At 48.4% G+C, this 17,942-nt stretch overlaps 2 protein-coding genes across 2 annotated transcripts in view; one reads left to right on the top strand and one right to left on the bottom strand.

The window, feature by feature from the left end:
• LOC131291096 (neurogenic locus Notch protein) overlaps positions 1 to 5,703 on the bottom strand; it is a 78,783-nt gene extending 73,080 nt beyond the window's left edge. Inside the window, exon 1 of the mRNA XM_058320286.1 lies at positions 5,610 to 5,703. Within this exon, the coding sequence (XP_058176269.1) occupies positions 5,610 to 5,703 (94 nt within the window). The remainder of the gene's footprint in view (positions 1 to 5,609) is intronic.
• A 7,314-nt stretch (positions 5,704 to 13,017) lies between these two features.
• LOC131291294 (outer dynein arm-docking complex subunit 3) lies at positions 13,018 to 16,225 on the top strand. The gene is made up of 2 exons (XM_058320488.1): positions 13,018 to 14,198; positions 15,475 to 16,225. Exons 1-2 carry the CDS (start codon positions 13,018 to 13,020, stop codon positions 16,223 to 16,225), a joined length of 1,932 nt encoding a protein of 643 aa, XP_058176471.1.
• The last annotated feature ends 1,717 nt before the right edge of the window (positions 16,226 to 17,942 follow it).

Genomic DNA, 17,942 nt, shown 5'->3' with positions numbered 1-17,942 from the left:
AAAAAAGTAGAATCGAGACCAGCCGAGGAGGCTCGGGTGCTGCGCGATTTGGTGGAGCTGGTTTTGAGCTGGCTTGTAAGCCAACCCAACCACTTGGTCAGCGCTCCGAATCGGCGCTCGCTCGCGACGCGGCTTAAAAGGGCGACCTACATATTTTTACTTTATTTCTCATTTGACTTTTACGCCGCCATGTTCCCTGGCGGCGCTCGTGGCTTCGTCGGAGTCGTCGTCATCGTCGTCGTTTGCGCGGTGTTGTCCGGTTGCGAGAAAAAACGACGTCGTCGTGACGGCAGCGAAAAGCGCAGGGCGGAGTGTAATGGCGTCGTTGGAGTTAAGGAAAGGCGACGCGCGAGATTCGTATGGACATCAGGGTCTAGGGAAGATGTACACACTGGCACCACAGTACGAACTAGGAACCCACACAGCAGCCTCCTCTTAGTTCCAGGCGAAGCATTTGTTTATCGCTCTAAATACACCGTAAAAATCCACCCTTGCTATCCTTCACCTTTGTGGTAGGAGCCTCTGAAGACAAGGAATAAGAATCCAAACCGAACTCAAGCTGGAACTCCGAAGTTGGAGTCGCTCCAGTGCAGCATCAGACTTCAAATCCCCGTCTTTTGAAAGTGTAGCAAGCGACCTATCACACCCATACAGTCACAGAGGTCTTTTTTTGGGGGGAGGTTTACAATGAAAATATATATGATCGTGTAGCGCTATCCCTGCCTGGATCAATGTCGGGAGTTCAACTTACACGTTCCCCAAAAAAATCAGTGCGAAGACACAAACAGGAGTTTACAAAGAGCTTGCTCCATTTTTAATTCTGGGCAAATTCAGAGATGGGTGTGTTAAAGCTTTATTTGTGGTGCAGCAGGCGATCAAATCATCATCCCCCCCGAACAACCTTGCCACGGGAGCGTGAGGGCTATAACCACCACCGTGTCGTGGTGGAGCTCTCGAAGAACCTCCGGGACACACAGACACACACATACACGCAGGAAGGTGTGCGTGCGTTTCATTCAGCGGAGGTCCATTCACTACCGATGGGGTAACAGTATGCTGGATGCTGGTCTCAACCTCACAGGATGCTGCCATATGCGGGAGGGTAAGATGGAAACGAGAGGGGAAGATTTCATGTTTCTCAGGCAGCAGCTGTAGCAGTTGCGGAGGAGCCGAACCGAGCCGCAAAACAAGCACCAAGAAAACCTGTTTTATAAAGCCTACCAAACAGGCGGTCCACTCCTACCGATCCGAACGGTGGTCAAAAGGTTGCTGTGCTCGCTCCGCTCGGCTCCGATCGCGACCGCACACACATGTGTACGTGACCACCTTGCATCTACGCGCGCTCGCTTTGCTGGCCCAGCAACTCTCCCAGCATCCCTTCTAGATGACGCAGCACACGGTGCTCGAATGGAAAGCAACATACATCCGGATAAGTCGTCCGTCCATCGTTAATGCGAGTACTTTACCAAAATGTAAAGGGTTTGCTTACCACAGCACCGGAGAAGAAAACCACTCACCGCTAGGTTAATAGCCTTGTTTCTCTTCGGTGGCGTCATGTCCAACCTGGCAAACCCACACTGGAGCGGGACTCGCCCGAAACCCCAAGCTTTTCGGAGAGGTGACTCTACTCAATTAAAGACCTTCCAGAGGGTTCGGAACTTGTCCTCCAAAGTGGGACTTGCTCCACAGGGCAATTCTATAGTATTTCGGTCCTTGAGGTTGGGAGTTCCAAACAGTTCCAGACTTTGGTATCAAGCAAGACATGAAGTTTTTTTTCGAATACTTGATCAGGAATTAACATATCAAGCCATCAATTAGTCCTCACTTAAGCAAATTATTCATTTAAATCGTCGCCACGAAGTACTTAAGACAATTTATGGCGATTCCGAACAATTTTTACAAAGTTCTGACAACACACCTCCTCCATAATGGTCTCAGGAGGGTGGCGATTAAGCCCCACTAAAATATTTGGCAATTGAGTATTTTATTGGCAACAGAGCAAAATAAATCCTTCCAATAAGCAACAAAATTGGGAGGAAGAAAAAAAACATTAACAACCAGGCACAGGCAACATATAACAGGCATCTTATGTTCGTTCCTTCCGTTCAGTGCTTCACCTCGGTGTTCGCACTGGAGTGCGCCACGCGAACCGAAGACGATAAATATGCTACCGCGAACGAATGATGATGGGCCGCTGATGGACGTGGGCCGGATGATGCGCCGGGACCATCACACCATTGACACTCGGAATGTAATAAAATATTATACGGCAGGCGAGGCGAAAGCGCGTCGACTCCGGCAGCTAGGAACCACCAAAGACCTCCATCGGCGAGCGTGTTCAGAAGCCCATCAGAAAACTGGATAATTTATGGCGGACGTCAAAGTCTCGTAAATGGGCAGCCGCGTTCTGAGTCACCGAAAACCCGCGCGAATATAATTGAACCGCGCTCGGGGGAGCTCGCAGGAGTCATATCATCTTTGAATTAACCGCCTCGGGCGCGGTTTTTCATTCCGCGATGAAGTTGTAATACCGCAAAAAAAGGGTAAAGCGTTTGCAGGGATCGTAAATCATAATCGAATCGAATCGGCGATGATCCCACACTCACACACGGGGCACCTTGGCTGTGCGCGTGGCAAACATTTGGCTAATTCGAATTTGATCAGCTAAAAGTTTTATGCCCCTCTCCCGGGGAGGGAAATAACATCTCATTAGAACCCGCTGACAGTAAGCTCAAAATATACGATCAAAATGACGTAAATCAAACCAGCGCTCTAGCAGAGCCCCAATCTCTGAAGGCGAACCACCGACATTTGGGACTGCATGTTTCTGCTTCTTCCCGCTTGGCTTTGGCAGGTTTCTGGGCATGCGGAGACAAATTATAACTAAATCCAAATGAACGCAAAGGCGCATTCGCCGGCCGTTAAATGGTCGCCCATATTGAGGAATTAGCATACGGAACAACCTAGGACAACCAACAGCGTCCAACCAAATCCAGCATCTCTCGGGGAGATATGCGCTGGGGAAAGGTGGAAATGGAAATACCGAACCAATCGTGTCGTGAACCGGAGTGCGGAAAAAGGTGAAAAGTGAGCCTCCGCTTATACGAGCTGAGTGCTCTGCAGCGGGACTTGACCATCATAAATCTTAACCACACGAGCACACACACACACACGCGCCGCTAGCTATAAACCAAAATGGTAAAGTACCGAACGCGAGGGAAATAATAATAAACGGATGAAGGAAGAACATAGCCAAACGAGAGGAGAGGGACGTGAGTATATGGGCTGATAATAATTCCAAAACGACGCAGCCGAGAGCTCCTTATCCGTCGCAAGACGCGGGGAGCAGGGGAATTAATGCGTTATTGGCTATATTGATGTTTGTACCCATTCCGCTTTAGGCAGACTCCAGCTCCCAGCGTTGTTGGGCCAGCTCCAAAGCGGAGAGAGCAATAAAAGCAGCTAGCAATCACCGTGAAACAGTGCACGCTTACGGCGATTGGCCACCATGGTCTAATATATGCAAATCCCCATCCACCCAGAGTTGGGGGACCCATAGTTCGCAGACGAAATTATGCCGATGTTGTGGTGTCCAGTCCGCCGTTAGGGAACGGTGGAGAACCATGTTAGCCCCGGGTGATCGTAAAAGGATGTCGCGACCGCTCCCACGAGTCGCACTGCAGCTCCAGCTGGAAACGCCTTCCGTCCTTCAGGTGCCAGACATCCTGCTGCCCGGGAGGTGCTTTACGTTTTATTGCAGTTTTCGTGTCCCACCACCTTGTTGTTCGGATCCGGAAGGAGTCTGAATCCGCTTAACAACGACGTTAATGAGTAATCCTTCCTCCACGCGGTGGGTAAAAAGTGGTTCGGAACCGTCGCTCTCATGGTATCTCTATCGGAACGATAATTGTAATCTTCCAAACTCATATCCCAGCCGGATGCGAAGCCGCTAGGAATATTCCCACAGCCTCAATAACCAACGCCGCTGGAACTCCGCGAAAGCCGGAACGAATTCGGACCACCACTAGAACATCCGTCGTAAAAATCTCATCTTTCACGCGCAGATCTAATTTTCTGAGAGATAGTCATAGGCATAGACACTTATCCAGTACCAGGATGTCTGTCGGAGTTCGAAGAAAACGGTATTAAAACCTTGTGAGACGTGACGAGGATGGAAAACGGAGAAGGAAAAACGATCGCGACCACATCTGGAGGTCGTTTAAGGATAATTTTATGGGTTTTTGTTTCTTTTTTCTGCGCATCGGAGACTCATCCTCGTAACGCATAATGCACGCGTTTTCGAGTAGAACATTGGAAGATGTCGAGGGGGAAAAAAAACACTCCCTCATAAATGCATATGCCGATGCAGTGAGGAGTGAAGTAAAATGCATTCGGGGGTCGGTGGTTGGTGTTGGTGAGAGCGCAGCGCAGCCAAGCGCACCGAACAGGATGCGGAACCCCTGCAGAGGGTGCCGACAGGCATACGATCCTGCCGGAGGATTCTCCTCCGTTTTGGCAGTTTTCCTTCGTTTCGTTTTTCTCAAACACTTTTTTCACCAGTAAGATCGTTGCGCATATGGGTTCAGAGCCGCGGCGAAACACACACCACGCACACAGACACAACAGGGACAACGTAACATGAAGGAACAAGGAAGTCGCCGACAAACTCCCGTCCCATGTGTGTACGAGTGTATTTGTGCGAGTGCGTGTGCTTTACGAAGCTGCCGGTAAAGGACGCAACGGAGCAAGGACGAACTGTGGCTCGCGCGCGCGCGCACACACACATACAGACACACCACCGTTATCCAGACGCAAGGCGTAACACCTGGAACCCGCTTTTTACGACCAGATGGTTAGCAATAGCGCGTTCCCGGGCACGCGGTGCTTATCGTTTGCAGGGGACCTGCAGCCTGTTTTTTGTTTTTCGGTTCTTTGCTTCTTCCAAAAATCTCAGAGTTGAGGACGAGTTTTATGGGTTTTTGGTTTTTTAGTGCCCACCGGTCTTCTTCTGAAGAAGGCTGTGATTGGAGGTAGGAAGCAGAACACACAATGACACACACATATCACACACATATTCAAATGCGTATGCAAGGACACTTGACAGGCAGGTATAAAGCGGAGTTGGACTATGGTATTTGGAATGTGGAAATCGGAGTTCTGGGGTGAGTTTTTTTTACTAGAATTCAAATTCCTTAGGTTCTTCCGTAAGTGAAATGTTCCACATGTCGTTTGGCTACATGTTGGAAGCTTAAGAGTTCCATTCTACCACGCAAAAAGCGTTTTTTTACGTTTGCAGTGTACTCTGGGAATGTAGCCTGACGTCAGAGTAAGATGGTGACGTCTTTAACGTGATGGTTTATTCTTTTGAAGGCTTACGATTCATTTGGGAACTCTAGTCCTCTATCAAGAATGAATTTCCATCGATTTTGTAGTCGTAGGTATATCCTGTCAGACCGGACTTAGTTGGTTCCTTAACTTTAGTATTCTGGACTGTATAGAATATAGTCCGATTGGGCGTGGATGTTTAATTTACAGTAAATCCTCGTTCTTTTCCCTGAATCCTGAAACCATCCGGGACTGATCCAACGTCCGAGGTTCGCACTACTTACCGGATGCGCTGCCGATGAGTCCGCACAGTACGATGCCGAGGCCGATAACGATGGCGGTCGGCCGGCTGATAGTGTTCGAACGCGGGTTCGTCATCGTCGGGCGTCACTGGCGGGAGGAAAATGCGCTTTTCCTCCCCCGGGGGCCAGCCGTTGGTTGACTCGTGGAACCACCTGGGGAGTGCTCTGGTTCTGTTCTGGTACGGGGTCGATCGCCGACTCGCTATCTTTCACACTCGCTCTGTCTCGCCCGCCCCCCGGTTGTCCTTAACGGGTCGAGCTCCGATTTCCGTTGGGGTCGTTTGTTGCTTTCGCTGCTGCGATTTTTCCCAATTTTCCTCTCTCTCTCTCTCTCTCTCTCTTTCTTTTTCTTTTTGATCACTTTCTCTCCTCCGTTGAGCCTTAGCAGCTGTGTCCGGGAGTCAAACTGCTTGCTGCCGCTTTCTCACTCCGCCACGAACGCACGCAAACCGGAAGGTGGGGCACATACTCGCGCGCACACACACACGCGTCGCACACATCCATCCATGAGTATCCTTTGTTACCCCCCTGTTTCTTCCCTTTCCCCCTGCTGGCACACCACCCTGGTGTGTGAGTGTGTGTGTGGGGGGGGGGAGGGCCCGTTGGATTTGGTGTTAGGGAGTTAGCTTAATCCAGTGATCGTTTCTGCGTAAGTGGCACATTGCAATGCGCCCCGGGGGGCACACGTACACGGAGGATAGCCGAGAGGACGGAGGACACTCACATACATACACGATTGAAAAATAATAAAAAAAAAACACACACGCACACAGCAACAACACACACAAAGACGGGTATCTAAAGACCCTCAACTACGCGTCGACGCGACGATAGACACTGCACAATATTTCCTTTTCCCTTCCAGTGCTTTCTGCTCTTGCTTGCGATGACAGTTGTCCTCACTGGTAATATGAAATTGATTAAAATACTTTGAAGGAAAACAAATGCAGGGATGAACGAAACGGTTTGCCACTGGAAACACCTCTGCCTTCATGCAATATCATTAGCAAAACTTGTTTCGCCCCTCGGTTACACTATCGAAGAAGAAAAAAAAAAGACGGCACAAGCCACCGAGACGCTAGCGCCCTCTGTCGGGCGTTGCCTTTTACGGGCTTCTCTTTGTCGCACTATCGAGCAGTTATTTTGGTTGTGCCGATGGATTGTCGTTGGATTTTTAATTATAACGTTGTTGGAAGATATCGCGAACGAAAAGGAGAGTTAACTTGGAGCCCTTTTTATTGAACATTTGTTTATAAAGGAAAAAGCCCAATGCAGGCTGCGCTATACGCAAGTACTAGAAATTAGGTGCCCATGTTATCTGCCCCTTTTCGGATCACGTTTTCTCCTCAACACCTCAAATTACCCGAATTTGGGCGATTGGATTTTGGGGAAACCGGAAGTGACACACTCGCGCCCGAGGATATTTTCTACCGCGGGCTGCCTTCGACTCATCACACGAAGGACATATGGTATCCTTTATGGTTCAAAAAGGAAGCCAACGGTTTTGGGCTCCACGTGGCTTCGGGCTGGTTCTGGTTGACGCGTCGAGAAACATTTTCTGTTTGTTGTCGGTTGATTGTGGACTTTTGTGATGTGTTTTTTTTCCGTTTCGTTTCTTCTTCCCTTCATTTCAATTAAACCATTTTCATTCAACACAGACCACACAGAGCACACACAAACACAGTCTACCACTTGTCCGTCCGAATGCGAAAGGACACACGTTAGGGTTGATGGAAGAGTAGAGCGGGTAAAATGTGTGTGTGTGTGTGGGGGTTTTTTTTTCTTTCCATTCCTTGCGAGAAAAGCCCTTTTGCTTGGGACAATTCTTCGGGACGATTTGCAGCTGGGACTTGAGATTTGTTTTTCTATTCAACTCGATGCACGCACAGACACACCCGTTCACGCATGGCCATCTACACACGGTCAGATGGTGGCTTTCGTCGGCTGCACTATTGACAAAGGACACCCGGAATGACAATACGGTACAAAGGGCACACGCCGTAACCGACTTACTCATACACTGTGTGCTGTGTGTGCCCGTTTCGGTTGTCCAGGACCTAGAGGCTGCTTTCACACCACACGCACATGCACACACACACACACACAGTTGGTACACACGAGCTATGGAGCTGGAGGAGGTGTGGTTGGGTAAAGGATAAATCCTAGGCTAACATAGATTCGGTTCGTACGCGCATCCCAGGTCAACATTCAGCTTAGCTTCACCGATGAACAAACTCCGCAAGGAAGAGCCTTTGTTGGGGCCTTTCCAGGGGGACCAAATGACACCTTGCCGCCTGCATATACCGTATCGGGGGCGAAACAAGGCACACACGCACAGGGAACACAAGGGTGCACTAGCAGCGATGCAATTTTTTTTTTCTCGTACCGTATCGATAACAGCTGCCTGAGGAAAACACCGCACTGTCACACATTTAATTGAACCCATGCAAACAAAAGTAAGGTAAAACAATAGCTACACCACACCATTCGCTAGTACCCTCGCACAGGGAACCGTCGTGTGCTGTCGCGTTCGCGGCTCGATACACACTCAGCCGAGCAGCGTCGCTGTCCGAACGCCAGCCGCACCATACCAGCGCACGCTCAAAACCGGTACCGAAGGCGTATCCGCACGCGTAGCGGTGCGTTCGGCTTCGGTGGCTGTGTGCGTTCCGTCCGGCGCTGCATGCACACCAGCGCCCTTTAAGCTACACCGCGCTGTACGCGGAGCGTGTGAACCACTTGCGCTGCGCGGTCAGCCATGTGTGCGTGCGGACGTGCCGTGCTTCTCTCCGGGAGAGATTTCTCTCGCATTTCTCTCTCTCTCTCTCCCCGGCGACAAAAAGGACTTTAAGGGACCTCGCTGCAAAGCATTCCGCGTAACGGATTGGCTCGCAAGCTCGGTTCACGCTGGGTTCATGCGCGTTCATTCCGCCAATGGCAACGGAAGTGCCTTTAAAACTCGATGGCGCAGGAGAAATTCAATTGAAGGTTTAAACTTTCTTGAGGACAACATTGGGTCACGATAAAGACATGAGTTTGTTGTCGAAACACTGACTGATAAACTAAAAACAACCAAGATTTTAAGCAGAATGGGATTTAATCTTCAGCTACCTTGTTTTTCGTTCTACCATTTTCGGTATGTTCCGTTAAAAAGGCGTGTAAAATACAGTAACAGTTGACCTAGGACAAAACCACTTGCAAGCAGAGCCATGCCGCAAGGGCGATTGCATTGTACGGGTCCTTTCATTGGTTACTGGCTGCACTCAAGATGGCTGCCCTTTGGATGGCGGAGCTGATCCCAAGCCTATCGTAATAGTCGATGATGATTTGAGGGCAGTGTTTTAAAAATTGATTTTTTCGATCCCTCACCTAGTAGGTGGGATGATTGAGACGGGTGTTTAGAATATCCGTAGGTCGTAAATCATTCGTGAAACGTGTAGCAAAATGCTGTTGGTGGACTGTCTGCTCGGTGGCCCTTGATGGAGTGACCACGGTAGAATTCGTTGGTGTTTCACAACATTTTTTTTTTATGCGTAGCCCCCGGCACATTCATCGGTACACGCACGCACACACACACACACATACATACACACAGGGCTATGAAAGGCTTACTTTGTGTTACCTATTTTCATCAGGGATTGATGCCTGGATGCTTCACATAGCCCATAGGCTGCGGGACCCTATGCTTTCCATTTCATTCGCACGCTCGTAGGGTCTCATAGGCCCGGCCGTGGTACCGTTGTGCCGTTGTTGGGCTGCAAGTCGGTGGTTGTGTGGCCAAGCGAGCCAGCCCCGCACCCCTGACCTGCTGACGGTCTTAAATTGTCCGGTTCTTCCGCACGATGCCGAATCGAAGGGGTCGATGGCAGTAACCGGTTTTTTTTTTTATTCGTTCCTCTTACTTCTCGCTGTACGGAAATGAACCAACCCAAACGACCCGCCGTATGGCGCTGTCCCGCTCCGGCCCGTCGCAGAATGTTTGCCCCCTGTCTCTGTTCCACCGCTGGCTTCCCGTCTGCGTCACGGCAAAAGCTCTGTTTCGAGAGTTTCAATTCGAGATCGAGATGAAAATTGCCATCCCGCGTCGCGCATATGCTTCGCGCCGCGTTCCGTATACCGAACGTTTATAGGGAGTTTATTTTTTTTCTCCCTCTCTCCCCCTCTGTCTTACTTACCAACATGTGTCAGGTCCTATTCTACCCGCTTAACCGCGAAGGTGGAGACTACGACGTGCCATGGCTTCGCAGTTTCGATCAACTCCATGGCGATGGTGGCCAGCATTATATACGCGCGATATACCTTTCTCTATCCTACCCACTACCCAATGCGTTCGCGGCACGACCCCTCGCGACAATGTGAGCCTTTGCGCGACCATCTTTTTGAGATCGTCCCATGGCATGTCTTCTTCTCCCTGCGCCGGACTCGGCCGGGCTTGCTGGCGTCGTCGATTTTATGTTATGTTAAATTCGGATTCCCTTTACTCTTGTGGTCGTGTACATGCGTGTTTGTATTCACCCCGGACCACGCAATCGTCGCATACTGCAGGATTAGAATCAGGAGCACTAATAACGGTAGTCTAGGCCGATGGTGACGTTCAAGGTCCGGAACGAAATGCCTATCAGCACGATAAGCGGTGGAAGGCTATTCCAAACAAAAACGTCCCAACGCTCTACTATGCTCAACATCGTCTCCGTTTGCTCAAATATAAGATTGTAACAATCTGCAAATTGTATCCCTTCGAATTCTCTCAACATCATCAACATGCCGGACCATAGCCATCAAATTATCGACTTGCTTTTCACGATCACTTTTCAGATCTGCAGTATGAGATCAAAGACTTAACCAGACCTGATCGGAATCTGACTTAAATCGCACCATCAGCATTTCTATCTGGTTGCAGTCATTAGGTTCCTACACCAAGCCTCGCAAGTGAAATAAACAAACGGGCAACATGAGACTGCCGCGAGTTGGAAAATGTCTTAAACAAGAACCTTCATGCGTTGGGCATTGAACAATATTTATTTACATTTCATGGTGCACAGCGGACCTCACATATGCATCGCCTCCGGGTGGCTTTGCTGCGAGTATGGCGTATTGTTTATGAAATCCTGGATGGAGGAAAATTAAAGCCACATCGAGGCGGACACCACGGTAAAGTTGTGCTCTCTTTGTTGCCTTTCTTAGTGCAACGGTTGGATTGCACTCGCTGTACCTCCAATGTACAAATGGAAGGAGGGAAGGAGTGTTATTCATGGGCAGCAAAAATAAAACTGAAACAATAATAAAAAGCCTAATGTGCATTAGAGAACTAACTGTCAAAAAAACCAACCACATTCATGCCTTTGCGTCGGCACGCAACCACTGCGTGTAACCAGCAGGTATAGAAGCCAAAAGTCTGCTGCAACATGTAACGCTAAATTCTGGCCGACTCGGTAGGGGAACAGGTTTCCCAAACATTGCGACCAACTGTTGACTGCGCGACGCAGACGCAGCGCAACGCATCCTTCCGCCCGCAAAAAGGGCAGATAGCGCCGAGCGGCGTGTTAAATCACTTCAACTTTTATGGCTGTATTTAACGGATGAACTCTCGGATAACGGATGAATCGTTGCGCCGTGAATTCACATTATAATGTTTGTCGGATAAATTCGATCCGCCACAAACGACACGCACACATCCGCAAACGCGTTGCGCGCGTTGACGAAGGGCGAATCGTAGAGTTCATAACTTGGTTGAATGAAAAATCGCGGCAGCATGACGTTTGAATTGAAAGCATGGCACCGGAACCGTTTTTGATTATTTTAAAATAAAGACTACTGGTAAAACTCTGTACCTGCTATAAAAGGTTATGTCTTCATGTCCCAAATCCTCCACATGGGTCGTCGACTAATTTTATTAATCAAACTTTAATGCCATCGAATGAACAGCAAAGCCCCAACGGTTAATTCAAATGAATCATTTGAATGCTTTCTTGGTTCCGAAAAATTATCCGCAACGAAAAAAACTTTTTTTCCCAAATGCTTGACTTGTGAATTGGTGTTCGATTGTTGATTGTTAAAGCTATGTCAATACCAGAGGCTGCCAAACTAGGTTCATGGAAAACCACTACATTATAAAAATTAACGCTGCTAGAGTAAAAGTACCAATTTTAGCCCACTTAGGAAAGGGTAACAACAAAAGAAATTTTTGCATTAATTGTACCGATCATATTACGATAAACTGGGTGCGATAATGTAGAGTAGCTATCTAAGCATGCATTAAAATAAATATTTTCGAGTTTAGTTGATGTTTTCACTGAAAATTTATCAATTTCCGAACACATTTTTTGTTGCTATTTTGGCTCACTTTGGTTCTATTTTAGCCCACCTATGTGCCAGCATTTTTCCTCATAAAAAATGCTTATTTTATGTGTTTTATCGTTTTAATAATCTTTAAAATAATTTAGAAACTGCTATTTACAAATGTTAAATAGGTGAGTTTAAATTTTTCGTTTGATATTTTAATTTCCACTTTTTGGCAGGATGATCGGATTTTCGATTAGAAAATTTCAGACAACTAAATGTCAGTGTCAGAATGCATACAAATTTCGTTTCAGTCGAAATCAGCTTTCCTTGCATCTATTTTGGCCCACTTGTACATCGAAATTAAAATTATGTCTCGTGCTCAAAAACTTCGAGTAACGTTTTTATAATTCTTAAAAACATACAAAGCTAAGAACAACATTACTTCCGATTTTTCTTCGCAGTGGTTGCTTATATCTCAAGGTGGGCGAACTATCTGCTTAGAGCGTCGTCGTTTTTAACGATTTTGTCGAAAAATATTGATGCAATTACTCCCAAATATGGATAACTAGAATAAATCGATATTAACACTATAAAAAAGTTAGTGTAATAATTGATCTCCTTTCTAGTGGGCAAAAATTACATACATGGTCCCTCACTGACTCTATCAAAACCTAGCTGTAAAAGCACCATTAACCGAACGACATGTTTTAAAAAAAAGTAAATATACTTCAATTTTAAGATTTTAAGATGTGATCTCTTGTATTCAAAATGTGTAACATGAAAAAAGGAATCTTTAAATAATAATAAGCTTTGTTTTTTTTAGACGTTAAGCATAGACGTTGCTTACTCAGAAAAGGTACCAATGAATGGAGAAAATACGAACGATTTTCTTCCAGCACGATTTGTTTGGCGACCCCTGTTTTAATTGGAAAGAAGTGAGGAGGTTCGCCGCTGGGTGCCAATAGCAACCGATTCAACAAGCCCTTCCCGTGAGCAGGCTGTTGGATCGATACGTGCCCTATCGAGGCCAGTTCGACAGTTCGGTTGCAAACAGTTTGCTGGCGAGACGCGCTAGCCTTTTGGGGCAGGTAGCAGGCAACTAGTCAGGATGTCCACGCCAAAGCCGATCCTGAACGCGGAGAACCTGGCGCTCACGAACAAGAAGATCGGTGAGCTGAAGAAGAAGGTGATGCTGGCCGAGGGCCAGAAGAAGGCGTACACGGAGGAGTGGAGCGACAAGAAGAAGTCGCAGAACGATCGGATGGGCGAGCTGCGGAAGGAGGTGCGCGACCTGACGAACAAGCTGTCCTACCTGCACAACCCGACCAGCGCCAAGGCGCAGAAGAACGTGCAGGAGATCAAGCGGCGCGTGCCGCTGCCACCGGGGGCGAAGTCGGTGGGGGACGCGCTCCGCATCGTCGACCTGAAGGTGATCGACCTGCACAAGCAGACGGACGTGACGCAGGACCGGATACGGAAGCGCGAGCGCCACTTCAAGCAGCTGGTCGAGCAGTACCAGGCACTGATGGGCTACCGGGACGCGAAGAGCGACGGCTCCAACCCGCCGGAGACGATCGAGGAGGACGCGAACCGGAAGCTGATCACGCGGCTGGAGAACGAGATCCACCGGACGACGGTGCAGTGGATGGAGGCGGAGCACATACGGAAGAAGTACCGCGGCATCAAGTCGTCGCTGATGCGCGACGCGGAGAAGTTCGAGAGCTCGCTGCTGGAGCTGGAGCAGGCGATCACCGAGCAGCAGGCGGAGATCAACAAGCTCGAGGAGGTGCACAAGGAGGCGGTGCAGATGCGCGACAGCACCAAGACGATCCTGCAGCGCCAGGAGCAGACGACGCACTACTCGAACAAGGCGCGCGAAAAGCAGGCGCAGGACTTCCGGCGCCAGGTGGAGGAACGTAAGCTCGAGCTCGAGCGGCTGGAGCGGAAGATCTTCTCCTCCGGCAAAACGCTCATTCACCAGGAGAGCATCCTGTCCGGCTCGGGCGAGCATGGCCGGGGCGGGGACGGGGCCGACGACGGCAGCAGCCTGCACGACAAGGATGGTGCGTCCGAGATGGAGCAGAAGTTCAAGAAGCTGATGCAGGCGACTGGCGTCAGTGCGGCGGGAGAGGTAGTCGACCGGTTCCTGGCCCAGCGCGAGGCGTCCGCCCGACTCACCTATCTGCGCACGGTGACGGAGAACGAGAAGAAGCAGCTGGAGGCCCAGCGCGAGCTCATGAAGGCCCAGTTGGACGCGTTCAAGTTCGCCGACGTTAAGGATAGCGACGTGTAAGTAGCGTGTGACACGACTTGCCAGGACTACATGAGATCTTATTCCAAATTTCTGACTACGGGAGGTGTTAGAGTAATAGAGCAACTCAGAATTAATCACCCACACAACACGAAGTCGTATTAAGTTGAGTAAATTGAATCTCATATTAGTATATTTCGAATCGGAATCGCATTATGCATAGACAATGTACGAGCAATGTATATTCTTTGTTGCATATGATGCCGATTATGAATGTAATACGATTTTCTTTATGCATGCGTATAGATGAACGAGCAATGTACGGCTAATGTATATCGTAAGTCGTATATGATGCCGACTTAGAAAATATACGACTAAACATATACATTTTGAACAATGTACGGTTAGCGTCTCCACTTTTGTACGTATAGGGATTATTTTTGCATCGTTTATGATTCAATCATATTGCATAGAAGTACGATTATTTCAAGTTGATATTCGATTTACATGCATATGTGTTATGTGGGCACGTACCTTCTTTCGTGGTTCCTATCCTTCCTTGATACCCTAAAATATTGCATCCGTAGCACGTACTATCAGAGCGTTCCTTGCTGAAACAATTCAAAGCAAAGCATCATGCCATACAGTATTACAAATCTCATGTGCCAAATGTTGTAGTTCCACGCATAGGGAAACTACCAGATACTCCAAATGTCTTATCCGAATTATTTATACCTCAAAAAGATGTTCTATATTCCAAAAAAGCAATGAAGAGAACCCTCCCATCTCCCATTACCTGGTTCTAGCCCCCGGGTTTCTATCTCTAGATATTCATTAATACCAAAGTACCTTGCATTCTATTCATGCTGTAGAAGATCCGTGCGCCTACACATGGTTCGAGAACAACATTCGAGGTTCTCAGTTTTCCAGGGTTAAGGTATCGTTTTCCTGATAAGGAGGTACAGTACGTTCTTGGTTTTTGTGATCAGAATCACCTACATATCATATATTTCTAACATGGCCGAATTGAATGTAATTGAATTGGATTCTGGATCTTGGATTATATTTACCTTGCACCAAAAAGGTACTGTGAGATCTCCACGAACGATACTCAAATTTCTACGCCTTCGGATATGGTACAAATCATTCAGAACTATGCTATCTGAACACCTTGAAGATCCCTTGTAGGTTCGGAAATAGCAAAAAGCTGAATCTGGTACTGATTCTCCCAACAGTAGTCCTTATCCGTTTGAAGTCTCGTTCCTTTTTAACGTAATTATTTCGTTCCTTTCCTTCCGCCTACAACATCCACAGCAACCAGGAGGAGCTGGAGAAGATCAAGAACTCGATCGAGGAGCAGAAGCAGCGGCGCGAGGAGTGCGATAAGGCGATCGAGTACACCCGGAACGTGTTCGACACGATCAAGGATGCGCTGATCGAGCTGCTGCTGAAGCTGCGCGAGATCGAGGAAAGCCTGGATACGGCCTCGCCGTACGGTCGCCGGACGCCGCTCAAGCCGGCCGAGCTGAAGGACATCAGCTCGGGCAAGCTGGCCGTCGAGGAGCTCGGCAATCTGCTCGAGGAGCGCATCAAGCTCGGGCTGATCGCCAGCGGCCAGCTGACCGCCGACGTTGACAGCGGTCTCTCCGAGGACGAGGGCGAAACCGGCTCGGGCGCACCGTCCACGTCGGCGGCGGCTCCGGTGACACTGTCCACGCCTTCCCCACCGCAACCACAGCAGCAGCCGCAACAGCAACAGTTGTCACCCGTTCCGGCTGGCCCCCCGGGGTCGGCAGCCGGCAGCACGTCGGCGCTGTCCACCTCGTCTCCGGCGGAGGACCGCGAGAAACCCCCGGCCTATCCGCCGGTGTACATGAACCTGATCGCGGGCCGCACCACGACGCAGATCTCCTCGACCTCGCCCGGCCAGGGCACGACGGTGGTGCTGTCCGACGACGAGGGTGATGTGCCGTCACGCAGCTATCTGAAGCGCCAGGCGAACATGATCATCGAAGCGAAGTCCCGGCGCAAAGGATTCCGCATGCCGGTCCCGAAGCGGCGCTAGAAACCGTCCCCTAATAAGAGAAGGAGGTTATAATAAAACTGAATGGAATTAAACAACTCTTGCAAAGAAAAATAAACCCCAATCGTCAATGTAAAACCTGTTTCGGCAAAGCTGTCAACATGTTTCAAAATATCTACGAATCCGGTTTGTTATAATATAAATATATAATTTATTATACTCAACAAGATTCCTTACGCCTTACCCTTTAGCGCTTCGTCAACGCTGAACTTCACAGCTGATTCCCCTTTTTAGCAATTTTTTATGTTAATAGTTGACGAAGTTAATTTTCTGTAAAATAATATACATAATTGTACGTTTCATACATCAGCTTTTTTTATTCTTATCTTTCAAAAATGTTGTTTTAATTTAGCTTCCTTTATGATTATTTATATGTTTCGGATCATGCAGTCGAAATAAAACGCAACAACAAGAGTTTGATTAGTTCATTGCCGCACGTCGCAGTGCGTCCGCTTTTCTTGTATCGTATTTCCATTCTTCGTCTGTTGCACAGTTAACAAACGCTTCATATGTACACGGTCTAAACACGGTGGTGCATTGATCGAAATCTCTGTTCGCAATTCAGTTCAGCTCAATCGGTCATTCCCTATCGTTTGTATCGTTAGCTCAAATAGCTTCCTCTTCTCCTCTCTTTACGTTGCCAGCATCGTAGAAACCGAGATCATCGCGAGCGGATTAACTATTGCTGGTTCTAGAAACCACCTTTAAACAACCCCCAACCCACTCTACCCCCGCTTTCCTCCATCTCTTTCTATATCTCTGGCCCTGCAGCACATCGTTACATCGATATAATATACACAGTAGTGCCTCGAACGGGAGGCTTTTCCTATCGGTTTGCAGCTAGTTTGCCTCCTTTTCCTCGGTTTCAGTCGCACGGATCCATCTCGTCCGCCATCCGAAGGCGCACACGATTTGGGCGTTTTTTTTTCTTCAGGAAAAGGATACGAGGAAAAGGAAGCAAACGTCAACCGGAAAACGCTACCGTAAACACGGCGTTCGACAGAAACGTTGAACAATTCTCGGTGCTTGTCCCATCGCCTAACGCTACCCTCTACTAGAGCCCTTGCAATCGCGCGCCAACCCTCCATTTCCTAAAATTGACAGTACGGTATACACGGGACATCAGCTATTTTGTCGATCCGGCTCCTACGCTAAGAAGCAAGTCGACGGCACGAGGCCCGCCTTTAGTAATCCCTGTGTGTTATTTTAGTTTGCTGCCGGTTCCGTAACCCCGCATCCTGGGCCAACCCCACTTGGCGGCCGCAAGTTGACTACGCGCCCTAATAAACCTAATCCCAGTTCAGTTTGGTTCGCCTTTCACTTGGTTTCGTTGCAGTGTTTTTAAGCCCATTTCCCTCCCGTGCGACATTCGCTAGTTTTGTTAGCAATTAATTTCCTAAAAGTTTGATCGTCTGTTGGTCGGTTCCAAATTCATGCTAGATTTATTTCATTAACACCCCCGCTTGCGGCTGCGTGTTGTTTTAAGTTCATTGTTTTTTTTGTCTAACGCATCACCCCCTCTTATACTTCCATTCGTTCGCCTATCAGCCTTCTTTTTGGCTCAGTCGTCGTCTCACACTATTACTTATGCCAGGTTTATCACATCCCGTTGGCAGTGATGGGATTTGGAGTAAATGTTGTTTTAAATTAATATAAATCTATGTAGGTTCCGTTTATCAGTCCGTTTTATCGTTTAACT

Source organism: Anopheles ziemanni, chromosome X (assembly GCF_943734765.1).
Source record: "Anopheles ziemanni chromosome X, idAnoZiCoDA_A2_x.2, whole genome shotgun sequence".
NCBI lineage: Eukaryota > Metazoa > Arthropoda > Insecta > Diptera > Culicidae > Anopheles > Anopheles ziemanni.
The sequence above is the reverse complement of the archived record's forward strand: the minus strand, read 5'-3'. Positions and strand labels throughout refer to the sequence as shown.